Source organism: Pogona vitticeps, chromosome 1, assembly GCF_051106095.1.
Source record: "Pogona vitticeps strain Pit_001003342236 chromosome 1, PviZW2.1, whole genome shotgun sequence".
Taxonomy (NCBI): domain Eukaryota; kingdom Metazoa; phylum Chordata; class Lepidosauria; order Squamata; family Agamidae; genus Pogona; species Pogona vitticeps.
Window position 1 is genome coordinate 49,242,860 of NC_135783.1, and position 23,302 is coordinate 49,266,161.

General features: G+C 40.7%; 1 protein-coding gene across 19 annotated transcripts in view; it reads right to left on the bottom strand.

Moving 5' to 3' along the window:
- Window positions 1-23,302, bottom strand: part of LTBP1 (latent transforming growth factor beta binding protein 1) — a 298,040-nt gene that overhangs the window by 225,177 nt on the left and 49,561 nt on the right. For all 19 annotated transcript variants that reach the window (XM_072992302.2, XM_072992246.2, XM_072992234.2 and 16 more), the window contains exon 4: window positions 4,393-4,565. In XM_072992302.2, coding sequence (XP_072848403.2) covers window positions 4,393-4,565 — 173 coding nt within the window. The remainder of the gene's footprint in view (window positions 1-4,392; window positions 4,566-23,302) is intronic.

The window sequence follows — 23,302 nt, forward strand, 5'->3', positions numbered from 1 at the left end:
AATTTAGACCACAATTTAAATCACAATTTAAATTTGAAAAATAGGATTTTTTTTGACAATTTAGATTTTTTTAAGAATCGGATTTTCAATTGAAACTGTGATTTAAATCAGTTTGATTTTTTGAAAAAATCATTGATTTTTATCCACCCTGATGGTAACTGGTGGAGCAGCTTGTTTCTAAAGGTATTACTACTGGTTGAGGAGTGTCATCATTTCTGGAATGCTCTCACCTTCTTCCTCCTATATGCAGTTATTTATTAAATGCACACAGGGGACCTACATTAGTAACAGGGGAAACAGCTGCTTCAACAGAACCGTTGGAAGGAGGTGCGGTACATTTTAATACACATTTTATATAATGTATATCCTTCCTCCCTAGGAACTGTATGTAGCCTCTCCTTTTGCTCCTCTAATTTAAAAAGGAGAAAAAGAAATATCAAAGTGTATAATTTATACAACGTAGAGACAAAGAAACTTATTTTCATCAGAAAACAAACCCTCTAAAAATACACTACACTTTTGTGCATATTAGAAAGAAACCATCAGATTTCAAAATAAAAGCTCTGAATTATAAACTGGTCAAAAAATATTAAATTTTTATCTTTTAAAATGAAAGCCATTATATAATACAATCTTTCCCAAGATGAAACTGCACTATATTTTCACAGGCAAAAATTCTGTGGTAAATGCTAAACATTAATAAAAAGATTCAGAATTTCGTATATATTGTATGTTTGGGGATTTGTAAATGTATATGCTCCATGTTTTAAGGGTAAAACTGTTTAATGAAGTTGTTTACTATAAACCAATGAACTTTTTAAATGATCCAACAATCTGAACAGAATTGATTGATGTTTTCAACATACGTTTTCAATTTCTGCCAGACATATTTTAGCTCAAAATCAAATGAAGTTTTAAATTGAAAATGGCAGATATAAGTATGTTTAGATTTAACTGTAATATGCACAATCATATGCCTTTTATTTAAATTAATCCCTCAATTATAAGCAGACTATTGCATGATCTGTTGTTCCATTGCACAGAAATATTGGGGGCTGACTAAAACAGATAACACAAGAAACATAACCCAGAATAGACTGACTTCTACATTTGCCAGTGCTTTAAGGAAATAAAACAATAACAACTACCCATGTATTAAGAATGCATTTCAGAAGAAAATATTAGCTCAGAAGAAGTCTAGGCTAAAAGTTGTCAACTATTTAATGATCCTGAATTAGATGGTCACATATTTTACTTTTCATCTGTGGAGCCCATGACTGACTTATTTTCAGTGCATAACATCAACAATGCCCAACAATTCATACAGCTGTTCCACATTTATTTTTAAGCACATCTTTCAATGAGAGCACTCTATCTATATTTACCATTTATTGTGCAAACACTGCACTTTAAAAAAAATCACCTGTTGTTTCCTCTAATAATTACTGATGTGGCTCCAACACCCAATCCCTAGGGTGAGGGGTCAGAGTGGAAGCTTTTGGTCTGTTCTCAGGAAGGAAGAAACACCTTTCTTTCAGACTGTGGAAAGATGGAGATTTAGCTGCTCTGCTCCACCCTCAAAATCCATCCTGTACTCCCTCCCTCATGAAACAGGCACTAAAATTGAGCAAATAAAGAGAGCCAGTAATCATAGGTCATTCAGAGTCAGGCCCAAGAGGTTTAAGACTGGGACATCTGCCACAACCCTTTTGTGCTGTTGGCAGGAACACCCAAGGATAGTGCTGCCAAATTATCAACTTGTAATTCTTCTGCCAGTGCTTCAGCTTTTGCTCAAAATTACATGGGAACTGAGATAATCTGACAAATGAAGACATGTTTAAATCAAACTGAAAACCATTAAATCTACACACTAGAAACAACAACACAATATTTATTTATAAGTGGCTTACAGTCAAAGTGCTTCTCACTCAAGAATAAACTTTGCTGCGTAGCCAACGAGATAGGTACTACTATCATTCGTAGTTCTCAAGTCTCCTCTATTTCTGAAACTGTGAATAATTTCAAAGTAAAGAAATTTCCATCATTCAGCAGACAGCGTGAATTCTATCTCTAAACTACTGTATCTTAGAAACTTAGAATAATAATAATCTTAGAACTGCAGAGCTATGGATCATCACGTCCTGCCCATCAGAGAGGCACCATGGGGAATCAAACTCCCAATCTCTGACTCCACAGTTATCATGTAGTCATGTGATAACTCATACTGCAAGAAATCATTTTGAATTAATATTACTGTGAACGTCGTCCTATTATTGGGAAATGGTCTAGCAATTATTTGCAAGAGCCAGTGCAGTGTGGTGGATAGTGTGCTGGAGTTGACCTGAGTTCAAATCCGTACTTGACCACGGAAGCTCACTGAGCAGTGGCAACAGTAAAACCATTTCTTAAATATCTCACATATTTCTGAAACACTACCAAGGTCACCATAAATCAGAATCAACCTGACAGTACATAGCCCATAATTACTTGTATTACTTAATGGGAAACCAATGAAGGAAATAAGGAATCTATCTTGCCCTGGATGTTTAAAGTAAAGAATCCACATCTTACAATATATATGTTCAGTTAATAGTTGCATAATAATTCTTACTACATATAAAATTCAATTTTGGCATTCAACTACAACTTCCAACTGAATATTATTATAGAACTGTAACAATTATCTTCCTCTTTCCTCCTAAGTAATAGGGCACCATCCACAACATAAGAAGAGCCCTGCTGGATCAGGCCGACAACTCATCTAGTCCAGCTTTCTGTATCTCACAGTAATTAATTAATCAGGAGGGGCTGTTTGGGCAGCAGATCTGCCTAAGGTCTTCTGTCGTGAAGACAAATGCAAAGAACTCGTTTAATTTCTCTACAATCTCCAAGTTCCCTTTTACCTCCCTCACCATCCGGAGGGCCAGCTGCTTCTTTGGCAGGTTTCCTGCTTCTCACATATTTAAATAAGCGTTTATTATTCCCCTTTATATTGCTGGCCATACATTCCTCAAAGTTTTTCTTTGACTTCCATATCCTGTTGTTACATTTCTTTTGCCAGAGTTTGTGTTCCTTTTTATTTTCCTCATTTGGGAAGGATTTCCATTTACGGAAGGACCCCTCCTTGCCCTTTAAAGCCTCTCTAACTCCTCTTGGACTTAGGTGAGCCCTTCTTTCTTTGTGGTATACAAATTCTGACTGATTTCCAGTCAGTTAAGTGTGTGGAAAGTTGAGTCCTTTTTATGGCAAACTTTTGTGAAAACTGTCCATTTAAATTATTTCTACACTTTATTTCTCATTCTTTAATCTGTTAGGTAAAGGTAAAGGTTCCCCTTGACATTTAGTCCAGTCGTGTCCGACTCTAGGGCATGGTGCTCATCCCCATTTCCAAGCCATAGAGCCAGTGTTTGTCCAAAGACAGTTTCCATGGTCACGTGGCCAGCGCGACTTAGACACAGAACACCATTACCTTCCCACTGAGGTGGTACCTATTTATCTACTTGCATTTTTACATGCTTTCGAACTGCTAGGTTGGCAGGAGCTGGGACAAGCAACAGGAGCTCACTCCGTCGCATGGATTCGATCTTACGACTGCTGGTCTTCTGACCTTGCAGCACAGATGTTTAACCCACAGTGCCACCACGTCCCCTGTTACAAGTCCACAAAAAGAATGCCATTAAGCCTTTTATCCCATGAATGTAGAATTTGCTTACAGGTTTCTCGTGACAATCTAAACCTATTCAGGCATTAAAAGGGTTAATATAAAAGTTTGAACAGTGAGAGGGCACCAACTAACCCTGCATGCTGCCTATTTGTGTCTCTACAGGGAGAGAGATTGTTTGAAGAGCTACGCATCTGCTATGCTTGGAGTATCTCCACACAATTCAGGATCCAGGAGACACCACATATAGTAGACTGTCTCTTGTTCTGAATGTCTTTCTGCAGTTATAGGCAGGCAGGGCAGGGTTAGAATTCTCTCCTAATTTAAGTTTTCAAATTAATTCTTTTTTCAATGCCTGAATTGGGCTTTGCCAAAAAGCCTTTCACAGGTTTGAGCATATGATGCCTGTGTACAGCGCAGTCTTGGAATGCATGCAGAATGTTGGTGCTGACACTCATGTTTGTTGGTACTTGGGGCACGAGGAGCTTACAAGTACTAAAATTTGGCTTTACCATAAGATGGTTTCAGGTTACACCTGGAATGGGTCCTAAGAATTCTAGGAACAGGGCAGCAAAAAAATGTTTGATCAATTATTTTTGAAACTTAGCAGCTGGATTGTATATTTTCACAAATAAAAGAGAAAACATCTACTGATTCTGATTGACTCCATGGGGCTTTATTTCCTGCCTGAAAATTGACATCAAAATTTATTGGATTTCTGGCATACTCACACTGGAAAGGCGATGCATGATCGTGGCTCAGTCTTAAAGGCAACGAACTCTCTGTAGACTGTTCTCCTGAAATCACTTTCTTTGCTGGATAGTACTTGGGCTTGATAACATATTCTTGCGTTTGGCCATGATGCACATTCATCATCAAAGTCTGGGATGAAACAGGGATCATTCTGTTCAAAGAAACAAGAATAGAGGGAAAGATAGTGAAATTTTAACTTAATCAAAAAATACATTAAGGCCAAGTAAACAACAAATAATATTATTATAGTCATGGAAATAAAGTAAACTTCATGAAACCAGTTGAGATACAAAACATCTGCAAAGACTTGTACATGTACTAACACCCACTGGCCATTTTGGTTGTAGGTGATGAAAGACTACTGGGTTAAAGTCTGGTCTGTAAAATGGAATAGATCTCTCTCTGTGTGTGAGCCAAATGGGCAATTTTAAACAATGCAGAAAGAAAGTGAGAAGGAGGAAGAGAGACAGAAACACCTACACATGGCACTGGTAGGAAACATTGCTGAATACTAGAAAATGCCAAGTCCATTTCTTTGTAACCCTTCCTCAGACCAAAAGAATTTAATTTACTGAACAGTACCCTTAATATAAATAAGAATTGATAGTAATCCAACATTACTGATGTACATGTTTGTAAAGAGGAATCCACATACTTTTGCAAAACTATTACAATGTGTATATAGCAATTACTCCATTTCTGGGCTAGTTCACATAAAGCTTCAACTATGGTAAGAGAATAGGAATGTGTTCAAAACCTAGCCACACTAGTCCAACTATAATACTGTATCCAACACCTAATCCCAACAATGTGGTAGGCACACTTGCTTGGGTGCAAGGGAACCTGGACACTACATGACAGCCTCTGCAGAGTTAGACTAGCATAAAACTTGCAGTAATGCACTTCTCACTGATTTAAAACCATTAAAATATTATTGTATAAGCCCAAATATCACTCAGCCTAGAGCTCAAGAAAATTGTCTTGATACAAAGAATTCTTGGACAGCTTTTATCAAGCAGCTGTGACAGGCAGAAGTGAAAGAAGTAACATTTGGCAAGGAAAATACTGTCTAGACTAAATAAGCCAGCTCTAACTCCACTCATCTTTTATAAATGCATGCTATTTACTGTAAGTCTGATGTTCAACAGAACAGTTAGCAGTCTTTCAAAGACACAGATTTTTCCTTAGAATCATTGCTTTGTTCTAATCAATTCCTTCTATTGACCTGGCCCTCTTTCTTGCCTCATTCTCAAATAAAAGTAAAATAGGACAAAACACTGAGGAACATTTTGAGATGTAACCACTGTGCATATTTTCTAATTCAAAATTTTCAAAATACTTGCATTTCTAATAAATGTATTTTTCTTTAAATGCTCTATGGTGTACTTTCTGTTGTCAAGGTCAATCTAGATATTAATAGGGACAGATCTTGCCAAAGGAGGCATACATTAACATCATACATGCATACATGTGTGTAAAAGATAAATAAGCACAATAAATTCAGTCTGGAACTGATAAAATTTCTTTGTCAGCCTTGTATTACCATGCAGAGGACTACTGTATTCCTATTTATGTGAATGCATACATACTATGTATTTGAAAAATTGGGGCTGTGTGTCTGTCAAAATATAATTGAAGTGTCTTTTTGCTAGTCACAGAAGCTCAGCAACAAAGAGATTAATCTTTGCCCAGTTGTGGATTACAATGGGAATTTGCCCTGTTACAGACTGAAGTTGCTGCCCACAATTAAAGTAGCATTGGGTATGACTTCTCCTTTCTACAGAAGTTATGCCACTATTACCAACTCGTCTCTTGCATAATTACATATTTTTGCCCTATTAACTCCATGAAATCAGGGGCCTGAAGCCAATAATGGAATGACTTGAAAAGACTCCCCATATAGTTCAGTGGAAAGGGCTGTTCCATGCACAAGTCAAAGTCAGCAGGGGAAAACATCATCTTACACAACTGTTTCCAAACTTGGGGCACTATACATTCTTCATCTATAGCAGAAGTCTTAGCCAGAGCCAAAAGTTGGGAGTTCTGGAATGTGTAGATATGAAAGCCCTAACATATAGATATCATTCCAGGAATGAAAGTACACAGGCTGTAAAACAATGCATTAAGTAGAACAGATGTAATACTTGCTGTGTTTGCAAATAAATACTCAAGGCTGAGCACATATACCACTCTGCCAATCTAATAATCTCAAAATGCTGTTAAATGCTCTAAAGTTTCAAGTAATAAGAAAAGAAAGTCACACAAACAATTATTAAAAGAGAGAGTAACATATTCACACTTATTCATAAGCGTGATCATGACACTGTTTGATCAGCTGCTTTTCAGACTGCTGCTAAATTTCATGAGCTTCATAATTGTCCATTTGTAGCGACATACATACTTTGTGTGAGCTGTTGTGGTGCTGTGGATAGAGTGACAGACTAAAACTTAGGAAACCTGGGCTCAGAACCTAGTTCGGCCATCACTGGCAGCCGGCACAAGTAAAATCGCTCCTTAAATATCTCACATACCCTGAAAAATTATATCAGATTACTATAAACTGGATGTGACTTGACAGCACGTAACAGCAAATATGCATAGAGTTGATGATCCATGAGTTCATAATCCTGTATCTCTATGCAGCACAGAAAGCACGATAGAGAATAAAAGTAGCATGCAGGTACATTCAGCAGGGCACATAGTGTATCTCCTAAGCCAGAATCGAAGAACTACAGTCAAAATATCTATGGGGGTGGGGTGGGGGTGGGATTCACCTTCTCTCTCCACCTCCTGAGTTTGCATTTATATTTAGAACATGTTCATATCTTTATGAACATATCAATTTCCTTCCAAAAATGATGGTTCTGTGAGTATTATTAGCAACAGGAAGACATTTTAAATTCAAAAGAGAGTATTCTTTCATAATTGGTAGCTTCACGGCTTGTTTTCTTAGACTTCAAATTATTCCTAGCTTTTCAAGGTTTCTGTGTCTAGCTTCTTTGTAATATACACTTTCTTTTAAGACTATGATTGGTTTCCCTCTAAGCACTAACCAGGGCAAACTCTCTGTAGCTTCTGAAATCAGATGAGATCAGATTCCATGTACTGTATTAAGTGCCTTTCTCTTCCCATACATTGTTGTTTTATTGTATGGTTTTGTTACTGCTTTTGCTTTCAGGCTTTTTGTTTGTTTGTTTTTTGCTTTGCCTTTCAGGTTTCTTCAGTTTGTGTAAGGTCAACTCATTTTTTTCAAACCGAAGTGGGAGGACGTTCGCCGAAATGTATAATTAATAAACATATGATGCAAGTGTTCTACACAGCTGCATGTGGGCCTCTTTCTGACCAACAACAGGACTGGCTTAAAATTTAAACCAACCATGCAAAGTACTGTAGCTGTTCCTTGCCAGTTAGTGTGAAATAACACTATTATGAAAACAATGTGGGTAAGTGTGGCCTTGCAGGACCAGTAGAAAAGTAGGGATTCAAAATGTGACAGCTTGGGAAAAAATGGGGGGGGGGACAATCCCACAAATTGTCCTTGTGAAAGAACAGAAATAAAACCTTATTTCTTGATAGTTCCAAGTTCTTTTCAAGTCCTTCACATCTCTAGCAACAATGTAACCACAGAATTAAAGCACAGGATAGGAAAAAGCTGCTTTTCTGAGGATACTCTCTTTTTTTTCTTTTTTGCAAACATTCCCTCCTATTTTTCATCTATATTCTTAGATGCGCAACTATAAACCCACAAGCCAGGTGCTCACGGGAGTAACCTCTGCAATCCCCAAGACAGTTGCTTCCGAGTTTCTGATGCTGCAAAAGCTTGTTGGTATCACATCTCCTATATTCCTGATTCACATCGCACATCTCCTTGTGTGAGTATACATTTGGAACAAAAGAAAACCTATTGACAATACTGGGATTTTGCTGTATATCAATTTTTATTTTTATTTTTGGAGGGGAGGGAAAATTGTAAAATGGGCAAACATTATAATAGATATAGGATGGAGCACTGGGCCAAAAGCAACAGAATGAAATTAAACTGGGATAAGTGCACAAAGTATTGCACCTCGGAAAAAGAAACCAGTTACAAGATGAGGGATACCTGGCTCGGCGAGCGAGAAGGATCTTGGAATTGTTGTAGATCACAATCTAAATATGAGTCAACAACAATGTGATGTGGCTACAAAAAGGCTGATGCTCTTTTAGGCTGCTTTAACAGAAGTATAGTTTCCAAATTCTGCAAGGTGCTAGTTCCCCTCTATTCAGCACTGACTAGGTCTTGCCTTGAGTATTGTGTCCAGTTCTGGATACCACACTTCAAGAAGGATGGATCTGACCTGAGTGCAGCCAGCTCACTCGCTCTTCTGGCCAATGTAATGTCTACAAGAAATGCGGTCTTCATCAAAGGCAGGTTCTCTGAGCAGGTAGCCATAGGTTCGAATGGAGACTTGGTGAGAGCTTCCTGTAAATCTATGGTGACGAACCAGTTTCCTTGAGACAAAAGAGGGAGAATGGAATAAAGAGTCAGCATACGGAATTTCTTATGGGAATGTATAGGCTGAGGTCTCTGAGGTCCATGATGGGCCTTATGCCACCATCTTTCTTGGAAACGGCAAAGTAGAATGAGAAGAAACCCTCGCTGGAGTCAGAGGATGGTACCCTGGTTATGGCCTCCTTGGATAGGAGTGCTGAGATTTCCAAATGCAGAGGCATGGAAAAGGGAGTTGTTTTGATTGAGTTTGGTGGCGGGGTCTCTGCATATTCGATCAAATAGCCCTTTTCAATGATATTAAGGATCCACTTGTCAGTAGTGATGGTTTGCCATTCTTGGAGGAATGGGAACAGTCTGGTGGTGCATAAAGAATTAGGAGAGATGCTTACCCCTGTGCTGAGCTTTGCAAAAGGACTGCTTGGGACTGCAAAATCGTTGCTGTTTGAACAACAGAGCGGTGGACTGTTGAGTCTGTAAGTCCGGTCCTGCTGTTGTTTGCTGTACCGAAAGGGTTGGTACTGAGTGGAAGATTGGTATTGAAGCTTTTTGTATGACTGTTTCTGGTACCTATACGGCTGGTATGGTACGCAAGACCTCGCTGTCTTTCTCATCTTATGAATATTTTCCATGATTTCGCCGGTTTTGGAGCTGAATAGTCCAATCGTGTCGGAAGGGTAGATCCTCGATTTTTGTTTTAGTGTCGTCGAGGATACTGGCGGTTCTGAGCCATGCCTGGCGTCTGACAGCTATCGCCATTAGCATGGATTTAGAGGCAATGTCTGCCGTCTGTTTTGCAGCAAATCTCTGTTGCCTGGTCAGGGTATTAGCCTCTTCGTAAATGTTGAGGGCTTCCGTTTTGGAAGGATCAGGTAGAGTTTGTAGCATAGGGATTATTTTGTCCCAAAGATGCTTCTGGTAAGCACCAATGGCCGCTTGATAGTTGGCTATTTTGATTAAGAGGGCAGCGAAGGCATAAAGCTTTTTTGCCCAAATTGTCCGATTTTCTACCCTCTTTGTCAATGGGTGTAGCTGACGACTGGGTACGAGACCTGTATTGGGTAGCTTCAACCACAATGGAGCTGGGTGTTGGATGATTAGTGAGGAATTCTGAATCCGACCCATGAGTTTTGTTGTGATGCTCTATTTTGCGAGGGACTTGAGTCATCGAGGGTGATTTGTGCCATGAGGTTTTACCAGTTCGAAGAGGGCTGGAATGAGGCTCAAACTAGGAGGGGAAATCCTGTCCTGCTCCATGTCTTGAAAGATTAAGTCTGTTTCCTGTTGCGGGATCTATGGATCCAGCTGAAGTGTTTTGGCCATGCGCATGATGAGTTGCGCATAAGAAGTCTTCTGGAGAAGGCTGGGAAGACGGGCCTTGACCGACTGGCTCAGGAGCCTCTGATTCACTGGATGCTGTAGAGTGGTCATCTGGGAAGTATTGAGAGGCTAGAGAAGGGGATCGGCGCAGTCCCGCATCCTCAGGAACAATGTCCATGTCAGACTGCATGGATGTGGAAAAAGGCTCAGTACCGTGAGCTCCTGAGCAGGAATACAGAGTGGTAGCTCGTAGTGAAGAATGTCGGCTACTGCACTTGGCGTGCTTGGGAGGCACTGTAGGTACCGTGGGGAAACGCCTCCTATGCGACGGTACTTGAGGTGTTGAGAGATCCATCTGGGCCTGGGGCTGATGTAGCGTGGGAGGAGCTACGGTATGTTGCCATGACGGTTGAGGCATGGAAGTGCCTGGGAACTCCGGCAGGTAGCCATAGCCTTGGTACGGAAATGGTTGGTACGGAGCGTAGTAAGGGTGGCCAAATGGCGGACCCTGTGGACGGTACCCATCTCCTGCATCTTGAGGTTGGTATGGAATGGAATGTTTGCACTTTTCCATACTTTTCCTCGTAGTATCGTGGACAGACTCCGATTCAGAAAGAGACTCGGTATCAGCCCGCCCTGAGTATCAAGGGCTAGAAGGCGCAGCGGCCCGGCTGGCGTCTGGCACAGCCTCAAATCGGCCCGAGTTAGGAAACATGCACATGGTATCCTGAACCATCTGGGCTAAAGGAATGTGCTCCTCAGTATCAGAAAGTCCAATTCCTTCCCTCGAAGACTCCTCAAGCAGAATCGAAGGAGCTGGAGGAGGCACAGTAGGCAGTTTAGCTGACTTCTTCAGCTTTTTGGACTTATCGTTGATTTTCCTTTTTTCAGAAAGGGCAACTCAAGAGGATGCCTTGGCTTTAGGCGGTTTTGAGGCTTCCTTAGGCTTCAAAGGAAGAGAAATATTAAGAGTCGACTGCTCAACAGGAGCAGTCTGTTTAGATGCCTCCATGGAGGGGTTGGTGCCGGGAGGGAGGAGCCTTCCTGAGTTTAATGGCTTGCTTGGAAAAACCTTTGCAAGCAATGCAGGTCTGGTCGAGGTGTGATTCTCCCAGACAAAACAAGCACTTTTCATGGCCGTCTGAGAGCGGAATTTTTTGAGAACAGACGGCACACTGCTTGAAGCCCCGAGGGGCCATAAACAAACAAAAGAAAAAAGAAAAAAAGGCTAGCTAAGCTAGAATACTTAAGTGTAGATGCTCTGCTCTTCCTAACATCCTAACGGTACGGTGGAAAAAGAGGAACTGAAAGGAGAGGGATGAGGCGGAGCCTGTATACCCTCCGGGAGGGGGGAGCTAATTGACTCTTTTTTCTATAGCTCTAGAATCTTCCAGATGTCCTGCGCAGGTACAGGATTAACCCATTTGTGTGCATATACACTACGAAGAACGTCCTAACAGTACAGTACAACAGAGCAGTACAACAGCAGAACCATGGGAGTTGGTGAGTGCTGCAACACTGGAGGCATTCAAGAAAAACTTAGATAAGCACCTGGCAGATATGCTTTGATTGTATTCCTGCACTGAGAAGGGGGTTGGACTTGATGGCCTTGTAGGTCCCTTCCAACTTCACTTTGCTGTGATTCTATATCTTTCTAGCTTTACCTTATTTAAGGAGTAAAAGAGCACATACTTTGCTGTTTCTCATTTCTGAAATCCAGATTTATAAGCTTGGAATACAAGGAAATGCAAACACAGCTAACCAAAGAACAGTGTATCCCTGACTTCAGCCCATGATCAACATGGATAAAGTACATGAAAAGGAATCTACCTCTTCTGTTGTAAAAATAGGTGTAACTTCAATCCAATGTCAGCTTGCAAGAGGCAACTATGAGGTTATTTCTGACACATGCCTGAACCAACAATGTCTGGAAGAACTTGGCATTCTTATTCCAAAACCACTCTGCCTATATTTTCTTAACAGCTCTGGCCCCAAAGTTCAGACTGCATACCAGAGGTCTAGGAATAGGTTGTTTTCTTATTTGCAGTAGGTAAATTTAAAATATTTTAAATCATTCCCCTCATTTTTAAGGAAATCTTTAGTTTTTTTCTAAAAATGAATTTTGTTCATCCTTTGTCTTTTGGTAGTAACATTGCATTCAATAACAACAATAAAAGATAAGGACCAAACAATCTCAAAAGTATAAATGGGGAAATAGCTACAATTTTCTCTCTCTACATTTTAAACTATTTGGAAGAGCCGTGTCTGAACAATTCCTGGAGCTCCCGAGCACCTGGAGCTCAAACAGAAGCCCCCAGCATGAGATGAAAAAAGATGGGAATGGAATCAGCCATCCAAAACAACAGATATAGTAATTCACTGGGCTGTGACCAAATCTTCAACACATCTGCAGTAGCAACTTGGACGTAAATTGTTGTAAATAAATGTTCCACATGTAAAGGTTTTGTTTGTTTGTATTCTCGAAGGCTTTCACGGCTGGGATCTGATAGCTGTTGTCAGTTTTCCAGGCTGTTTGGCCGTGTTCTTAAGATTTTTCTTCCTAACTTTTCGCCAGTCTCTGTGGCTGGCATCTGCTCTGGTGCAGTTTGTTGTTTGTTTTTCTGCAAAGAAAACAAGTGGTACATAGCTCTAAGCTTTTTGAAATGTAAGGTAGCTTGACCAGTACAGTGGTGCCTTGCTTGACGAGGATAAACTGTTCCAGCAAAATTGCTGTAGAACAAAATCATTGTCAAGCGAAAGTAAAAATCCCATTGAAATGCACTGAAAACCAGTTCAGTGCGTTCCAATGGGCAAAATACCTCAGCGCCAAGCGAAGATCCTCCATAGGGCAACCATTTTCTGGTGCCTGTAATGTGAGGAATCCAACCTAAAACACAGCGGGGAGCCATTTTAAACAGCGGGCGGCCATTTTGAAAGCCCGACAATCAGCTGTTTTGATCGTCTTTAAGCGAAAAATCGGTTCCCAAAGCAGGGAACCGATCATTGTGAAGCGATTTTCCCTATTAAAACATCGTTTTGCGATCGCAAAAGCGATCACAAAAACTTCGTCGTTAAGCGATTTCCTCGTCTAACGAGGTAATCGTCAAGCGGGGCACCACTGTACCTGGTCATACTGTACCATCCATAAGGATTTTCTGGATGCTCTTGAAATTCAAACACGTTAAAACTGTATGAATAAAAGAAGTTATAATATAAGGTGTTAGAAATTTCATTTTAAATACTAGGTTTGAGAAGCTTCTTTTCACATTCTTTTGATTTACATGCTTCATTACTGGATGTCTGCTCCAATTCTCTTTTGTTCCTCCCACTCTAAATGACTTCAAAGCAATACATGCTTGAATTCCCAAATATATTAGCCTAGTTTAAATTATCATCTTAAGCAGTATGTTACTGCTCATCAAGCAAAGAAAAATGCATACAGGCACACAGAAAACTAAAAATGACATATTCTGTATAAAACAGCAGAGTATTTCAGGCAATACACTGGGGGGGAAAAGAGAGAAATTAAAGCAATGTTCCCAGAACAGAGTAATAGGAAACCTGCACCTTTTAAAATTGAACATATGCTTTTACACACAAGCAACTTTCTAATTTTTAAAGAAGCTTATTTGCAGTAATCAGTATTTTCATGACTGATACATTTTCTCTGGTTGGGTATCTCAGTGAGTTAGATATCTGGCTGGAGTCAGAGGTAGGGAATTCCATTCCCTGCTGTACATCCCAGAAGAGCCAATCTGTGGCCAAGCTACACAGTCCCAGGGTGGCCCCAAAAGAAGGCTATGATAAACCACTTCAGAGTACTTCCTACCTAAGAAAACCTGAAAAGGGTCAACATAAATCAGCACTGACTTGTCAGCATGCAAATATTATTGTATTAGTATATCTCAGATAAAGTGCCAATACTTACGTAACATCCAAACAAATGGGATCCATCATTTAGTTCAACGATCCAAGCCACATATTTTATTTCACTGGCACCATACATTTATCATAACTAGCCGCTACTAGTCATGGTGACTGTATGGACCCTTTAAGGTACATGGTACCACACTATTAGCATAGCAAAAGCAAAGGGAACTGGTCAGCTACTGTGAACAATGTTGCAGAATTTTGAGTTTCTGGTTAAAATTATTTTGGTTACACAACTGAAGTATAGAGACTCACAGAACAGAATAGCTACAACTTACAGCTTACAGCTTGATGGCAAACTAGCAAAACACACTTCTTTCAAGACTAAAGACAGAGAAAGGAACACTCAGCCGTGAGGCACGGCTCTCTTTCAGTTTAGAAGTATGAGAGAACAATTGGTTAGTGCTGGACAGATCAACTGTCACCACCAGCCCAGAAAAGTCTCTCCCCAACCACTCCCAAGGGGACGTGGTGGCGCTGTGGGCTAAACCGCAGAAGCCTGTGCTGCAGGGTCAGAAGACCAAGCAGTTGTAAGATCGAATCCATGCGACGGAGTGAGCGCCCGTTGCTTGTCCCAGCTCCCGCCAACCTAGCGGTTCGAAACCATGCAAATGCGAGTAGATAAATAGGTACCATCTCGGTGGGAAGGTAAACAGCGTTCCGTGTCTAAATCACACTGGCCATGTGACCACGGAAAGATTGTCTTCGGACAAACGCTGGCTCTATGGCTTGAAGAGCGGGATGAGCGCTGCCCCCTAGAGTCGGACACAACTGGACAAAAATTGTCAAGGGGAACCTTTACCTTTACCTAACCACTCCCAACCGCAGGCAGCATGCAAGATTGCAGTACAACTCCAACAAATAACAAGATGCCAGACTAAAGGCAAAAAGATCTGTTGTTCAAGAAACACCCCAAGGCAAAATTGAGCTCATTGCAAGACTGTTTAGCCTAGGTTTATAATTTAGCCTTAAGAATGTTTAGCTAAACTAGTAGAAAAGTTTCCAGTAACCTATAAATACAGGTTTGATTTGTGAAAATATATATATATATTGTACCAGAAATCTATGCTTTGTCATCAAATAAAACATCTAGTCACTTTAATCTCTTCATGTTTCACACAGTATTGCAGACAACTCAAGAGTGTATTCATTATGGAAAATTAAAATTTCAACAAATCAACGAGTGTATTTTTCTACAGATTGCTGCCCAGTCTTATCACAGTTCTGTAACATGCAAAAACAAGGGTGAGCCCTTGCACGAAGGAAGCCAGTTGGCATTACAGATTTCAGTTTGTACGTTGTCTTGCCAAGAACTATAACCCAAACATCAGGCTGAAATATAATCAAACTATCTAAATAAGAGGGGCCCAACAACTTAAACTGGTTAATTGTCAAAACTACTAAGAAAAAACTCCCAGAAAACAACTGCCATGTCTATATATTTATTTCATACTAAATATAGTTAAGCAAAGAAGCAGCAAGTTTTAAGCCATTTTAATTCAAGCGGGACTAAGAAAACTGAATTTGAGAAGGAAATCATGCCATGTTCCTTTCACAGGCATGCTATCTGCACAGAGAAACTGTATGCATTTATTTATTCAAAACATTACACTGGTTGTTGATTGAAAATTTCAAGGCTGATTTAATAAAACATAACAAAATACAGCAAGCAAAAAATCCTATTACATAAAAATTTTAAAAAAATAAATGAGAGGCAAAAAACTTGGGGAAACAACATGTATTTTGTCTGTCACCTAAATATTTGAGAAAGAAATTTCCAGAAGGAAGGGATCACAATAAGAAACACTCCAATAACCATTTGTCTGATTTCAGATGGGGGTACACACAGCAGAGGTCCTCCGAGGAATATATAAATATGATATGAGAGAAGATACTTTCCAAAGTATCCAGGTCTCTCAAACTATGTAGCACTTTAAAAGATAAACATAAGAACTTTAAATTATGCTCGGAAACAGACTGGAAGCCAATGGAACACTTTCAGCCAATGGAACACTGAGTTTCTGAATTGTGTTCCCAACACCTGTTCCCACTTTGTAGCCTAGCAGCTACATTTTAAACTAACTGAAGTTTCCAGGCAGGCTACAAATACTACACGTTGTTGTAATGCTACTCAGAGTTTAGCAAAGCATTTTTGTAGCCAGACTCTACCTAACTAGAAGTGTCCACAGCTGGAGGACCACCCTTTCTTAGTAAAAAGCACACTGCGCCAAGTAAGAATGGAGCTGGACCAATAAGTACATCCAGAATTGAAGTGACCATTTAGCAGAAGACCAATCCATTGTAGAGCTTTTAGTTGTTTGTTTGTTTGTTTGCTTGTTTGTTTGTTTATTGTATTTATACTTCACCTATCTAGTTGAACGACCACTCTAGGCAGCATTTATTAAATTCATATTCTTTCCTTCGATCAAAAATTGCACTTCACATGGCTAATAATTATAATAATACAAAATTGCTTCAAAACACAACGTTAATTAGAAAACGTTAAAACAAATCCATCAAACATAAAAATTGGGTGGAATAGGTAATATCCTGGAAGACAGAGACAAAATTCAAAATGATCTGGATATGCTTGATCACTGGGCTGAAAACAACAGAATGAAATTCAACAGGGATAAGTGCAAAGTACTAAACCTAGGAAAAAGAAACCAAACACACAGAGATGCCTGGCACGGCGATACTACAAGTGAGAAGAATTTTGGGATCATTGTAGATCGCAAGCTGAATATGAGCCAACAGTGTGACGTGGTTACAAAAAAGGTAAATGCTATTTTAGGCTGTATTAACAGAAGTATATTTTCCACATTCTGCAAGGTACGAGTTCCCCTCTATTTGACACTGGTTAGGCCTCATCTTGAGTACTGAGTCAAGTTCTGGACACTGCACTTCAAGAAGGATGCTGACAAATTTGAACAAGTTCAGTGGAGGGCAATAAGTTTGATTAGGGGGCTGGAAACCAAGCCCTACAAAGAAAGTCTGAAAGAGCTAGGTATGCTTAGCCTTGAGGGAAAAAAAGTCTGAAAGATATACAGAGGAGGGGCAGGATCTGTTCTCAATCAACCAGAGTGCAGGACACAGAACAATGGTCTCAAATTACAGGAAGACAGATTTTGCTTGAATATCAGGAAAAACTTCCTAATTGTTAGAGCAGTACGGCAATGGAACCAATTATCTCAAGAGATGGTAAGTGTTCCAACACTGGAGGCATTCAAGACAAATTTAGAGAACCACTTGGCATATATTCTTTGATCCGATTTCCTGCATTGAACAGGGAGTTGGACTCTCAATGGCCTTATAGGCCTCTTCCAACTTATTTATTCTGTGATTCTATGAAACATAACTAAAAGCACAACAATAAAATAAACATAACCTAATAATATAAAACTAGGCATGGGGTTTTCAGGGGATTTTCACTACAACTACCACAATTCATCAGGAATTCTCCCAGATACAACTGTGGCAGCTGTGTCAAAAAAGTCCAATTCTGCAGAGGAGTTCCAGCACTCACATCTGAGGCCCAGCATGTTCTTCACTGCAAAAGAGAGAGCAGGCAGGACTTGCTAATATCCATGGGAGTTACAAGGGACCGTGAGTAGAGATTGGCACAAATCTTGGTCTAGAGGTCCAGCCCAGTTCATCACCATGCTTGCACAGGTGTTATGTGGGCAGAGCGCCCTCTCCCTCCACTGCACTCTTGCCCATTCCTTGGGCAGCACATGCTTCCTTCCCTGCCTCCCTAATGTGACTACCCACTCACCTTTTCAGTGTCTCTTCCCTCTTCCATTTTCTCCATCAGCCAAAGGCAGTGCTGCAGGAATCCCTGTCAGGCCTCCTTGTCTGAGTGGGTAGCTGATGGAGAAGGTGGAAGAGGGAAGAGACACTGCAAAAGGTGAGTGAGTAGTCACGCTGGGGAAGCAGGGAGGGAAGCACATGTCGCCTGAGGAATGGGTGAGTATGCGAGGAGATGGGAGGGGGCCATGCCCACACAATATCTGTGTGAACACAGAGACGGATTGGGTCAGAACTCAGAACCAAGGCTTGTGCCCATCTCTAATTGTGAGATTGTGTACATATCCTAATGAGCAGAGTGACTACGAGCCCCATAATTCTTTGTATCTCCCATGGAGCTGAGCAAGTCCCACCTACTTTCTTCTTCTGCAATGGCTTCAGAGAAGAATATGCTGGATCTCAGGTATGCATACTGAAATTCCCCTGAAGAACTGGATTTTTGATACAGCTGCCACAGTTCTGGCTAGGAAAATTCCTGAGGAATGTTGTTAGTTAAAAGTGTGTGGGGGGGGTGACCCATGAAAATCGCATGTCTGAGTAAAACCCACTACACCTACAGGACAATTCACAAACCAGTGGGTTGTCTAATTTAAAAATAAAACAAACAGTAAACCAACAGAGAAGATGCCAAGCTAGCCTCCCTTGGCATGAAGTTCCAGAAGTTGGGAACAACCACCAAAAAGGCTTATGTTCCTATTCATACAGTCTGAGTGAGCAGTGGCAGCAAAACCAAATAAAGGGCTCCCCCTGATGATCTTAGAATCTGAGTAAAATTATTAATGGAGACCATCATCTTTCAGATAACCTAGGTCATGGACTGTATATGACTTTATAAGTCATTGTTGACACTTAAATTGTGCATAGAAACAGATTGCTATTCAATTAAGTTCTTAAATCAACAAGGGAAACAAAGTTCCAAAGTCAGCCACACATAAAGAATATTACAGTAGACCAGACGGGATGTCACTGAGGCATATGGTTGTTGTTGTTTAGTCGTTTAGTTGTGTCTGACTCTTCGTGACCCAATGGACCAGAGCACGCCAGGCCCTCCTGTCTTCCACTGCCTCCCTGAGTTTGGTCAACTTCATGTTGGTTCCTTTGGTGACACTGTCCAATCATCTCACCCTCTGTCGTCCCCTTCTCCTCCTGCCTTCACACTTTCCCATCATCAGGGTCTTTTCCAGGGAGTCTTCTCTTCTTATGAGATGGCCAAAGTACTGGAGCCTCAGCTTCAGGATCTGTCCTTCCAGTGAACACTCAGGGTTGATTTCCTTTAGAATGGATAGGTTTGTTCTTTTTGCAGTCCAGGGGACTCTCAAGAGTCTCCTCCAGCACCACAATTAAAAAGCATCAATTGTTTGGCGGTCAGCCTTCTTTATGGTCCAGCTCTCACTTCCATATATTGCTACTGGAAAAACCATAGCTTTGACTATGCTTTGCTACCATGATTAAATATAACATTTCTAGAAATGGAAATATTGGTACACTAGCCCCAACTGTGCAAAGGCACCTTTGGCCTCCACTGAAACTGGGATGCCCAGGTTCAAGGATGAATTCGTTACTATAACCAAACTGTAAAGTGAACTCTCCAAGGATAATGTGGCTTGATGGTGAACAGATTGAATTCCCATTCCCTGATCTGCTTCTCACATAACTAGGATTATAGTTCTATTGCAAGCATTAAGCTTCAGATTGTTTGCCCCAAAACAGTCCGTTTCTCACTAGAAAGTAAAATGAGGTTATTGTAATCTGGACACATCTGGAGAAGACAAAACTCACTGGAAAAGACCATAATACCAGGAAAAGTGGGATTTAATAGGAAATGAGTAAGACTGAACATGAGATTAATTGACTCAACAAAGGAAACTATGGCCTTTAGCTGGAAGACCTGTGCACTGCAGGAGGAGGAGGAAGAGGAGCAGTAGCAGCAGCAGCAGGACCTTTAATGGACTATGCCGCCCACTTCTTCAGAAGCATGGAACACACTCTTAGTAGCAGTGTCACTGAATCCCAAAGCTCAAATGGCTTCATGCACATATCAACTCACATAGGAAAAGGTAGAATCCTGAAAACCACCATAGACCATTGACTGCAGCATCAAACAAGAGCCTCCGGCACCACCTTCTGAAATCTATAAGGAAGGACAAAAGTCACCATAGAGCAAGTCCTACCCCAGAAAGATATCTCAGAGAGATAGCATGGTTCATGGCACTGAAAGCTGCTGAGAGAACTAACACAACAAATAGGGACACATTCCCACTGTCTAGTTTTCATGGTGGATTATCCACAGATACAAGCAAAGTCTTCATTCCATAACTAGGTCTTAAACCAGAATACAATATATGTAGATAATCTATATCCTACAGAATGGACAGGTTGCTTTCCTGTAACTAATCAGAAGTTCTTTGAGTGATCATCTGTGAATTCACACAGATGGGTTCATGCTACAGCTGCACAAATATTCTCAGAATCTTCTAGCACCTAAAGAAGTGTTAGGACATGCCCTCTACACCACACAAACTCCCCACCCAGGAGAGCAGTCCTGATTCAGAAACGATAGGAGTTGTGTAGCAAACTGAGGAGAGGATAGTTGGGTTGTGTGAATTCAAAAATGACCACTCGAAGAACTACAAGTACAGGTAAGTAATCTGTGTGGTCTCCGTGAAATCACATATACAAGTGACTGGCAAGCTCACTTACCAGTTGGCAGGGTGTCATGCCAATACAGATCACCACTCTGCTGAATGCAGAATCAAGCTTAGCACAAATGTCCAGTCTATAATATTTGATGAATGTAAAGACTGTGATCAGGTTGCTGCCCTGCGAATGTTTCTCAGTTGAACTATTCTGAGAAATGTCCTAGATGCAGTAACTGCTTTAGTAGATAGCCCTTTCGGGGAACTGGGCAGTTGCTTCTTTGTTAATTGATAGCATAAAGTGATTGTGTTAACTATTCACTTACAACAGAAATGTAAAAGACCAATGGCTGCATACATCCGGGATGTGGAGTGACTTTTCCAATTCAGAGGCAGGTGATGAGAAAAACGTAGGGAGTACCAAGGGGTCATTCAGGTGAAACTCAGAAACCACCTTGGATAAAAGGGAAAAAATTGGAAATAATGTTACTTTATCCTTGTAAATCTGGAAGAAGGGTGGATCACACTGGAGGGTGACCACTTTGCTAGCTCTCTGTGTGAAAGTGACTGCAACCAAGAATAAAGTACGGTATTATAAGAGAGTGACCTGAAATCACGGGTTGCCATAGGTTCGAATGGGGGGTTAAATGATTGAGAAAGCACCAATGTGAGAGACCACTGTGGCATTAGGGCTCTGACATCTGGGTAGACATTTCTCAGACATTTTTCGAAAAACTTTTGAGGACTGGATTTCTGAAGAAATGAGAAGCTGCAGGACCCTGGAGTTGGCATGACACTATTGCAGACAAATATAAGACTGAAAAGGTTCTTTTTTCCTTAAGGTGCAGTAAAAATTGAAGGACTCTGTGAAACTGAGATGGAAGATAATGTTCTAGTAATTATGTGTCAGGTAAATGAATTATTCTCATTTATAGCTATAATTGCATCTGGTAAAAAGTTTTCTTGCTTCAATTAGAATTCTCAACTCGGGTGAATTCTCCAGGTTACCAGTCTCAGATAAGGAAAGTTTGGGTAACAAACTCTGTTCCTGTATAAACAGATCTGGAGTTGGTGGAAGATCAAATATGTCTGTCGATATTGGTCTTAGCAACCCAGGACTGGTGCACCCACCATGGGGCATTTAATACTGTGTTGGCTTTGTCTTGTCATAATTTTAGTACAACTCTGTGCAGCAGAGATGTGAGATTTCTTTTAAATCCAGTGAGTTCTAAAGGAGTTTGCCAGTGATCCATTCCCGCAACATGACCATTAAAATCACCTCTTGCATTTCCTGTTGCCATGGGTTGAGAACAAGTCTACTTCTGGGAGACCCCAATGAATGCAAATGTCACCAAACACATTTGGGGATACACACTAAGGCAGAGACTCATCCATCCAAAAGACTGGACACCAAAACATGACAGGAGCAATACAGTATATACAGTCTAATGCAAACAGGAGTGTTCGGAGCTCTGCATTGGAGAAACCAAACAGCACTAAACAGGGGAATAGCCCAGCACAGAAAGGGCAACGGTTCAAGACCACGATCAGCCATGTTCCTTCACTTGAAGGACAAAGGACACTCATTTGATGACCAAGATGTACTCATTTTGGACAGAGAAGATAGGTGGTTTGAGAAAGGGGTCAGGGAGGCCAGAAAATCCCTCACTCAGCAGGGGTGGAGGCCTTTGATACAATCTTTCTCCAATTTATCATCCTGCCTTTTCAAGCCTCCCTAGAAAGATCAAGACCACACACACCAGAAAGACCATCATTAATGACTGTTAATGACCCATGACAATGGGTGGAGACAGTCTGCGGAAGTCACATTCCCCCCCCCTCCCATCCTTTGTCCACCTAACAAGCCTATTCAGACCAGGAGGAAGTGAAAGCAATGTGGAGGGGATCTCTTACCAACTCTACTTAGACTGAAGAAGCTACTTGGATGAGTAGAGAAACATTTCAACCCAATAAGAAAGAAATCCAGTTGCCATGATTCAACTTCCAGACATCTGGGGATAGTTCCCAGTTGTGGGTCAGAGTCCTCTGTTTGCTGAGTAGGTGAGGCAAGTGGGGTGGGGTGGCAGCACTTAGGGCAGAGGTGTTGGGCCCTTTGATTTTTTGGTCTTTGCCTTTTTCGATTGAGCATTTTTTTTTTTTTGCAGAACTGACAATTTTGTGGTTGATGACTCACACCAAGGCAATATGAACACTTCAAATGTCTATCAGTGAGGGGAAGTTTATAATTACTATTAATGCATATTTTCAGTGGGCCATAAAAAGTGGGAACAGCCATTATCTTAGAACTGCGGAGCTGGAAGGAACCCTATAGATCATTGAGTCCAGCCCCTGTCAAGAAGGCATAGTGGAGAATCAAACTCCCAGCCTCTGGCACCACATTCAGATATCTAAACCACTGATATATCCAGCAGTTCATTTTAACCATAGGAGGATGACTAAATAACAGGTAATATGTTTTTAAAGAACAATGAAGGTGGTGAAAGAAAATTGTTGAATTCGTCAAAAAAATCCTTCACTTTATGAATATGGGATATTGTGCTACTACACTCAGGATTTTAAAAAAAACAAGAAATGGCTCAATATTGCTGCACAATATCATTCCTGCACTGCAAGCAGGAAAAAGGATGCCGAGTTTTACATAGATCAGCCTGAACACTGACAACATCAATAGCAGCAGCCAAGAAG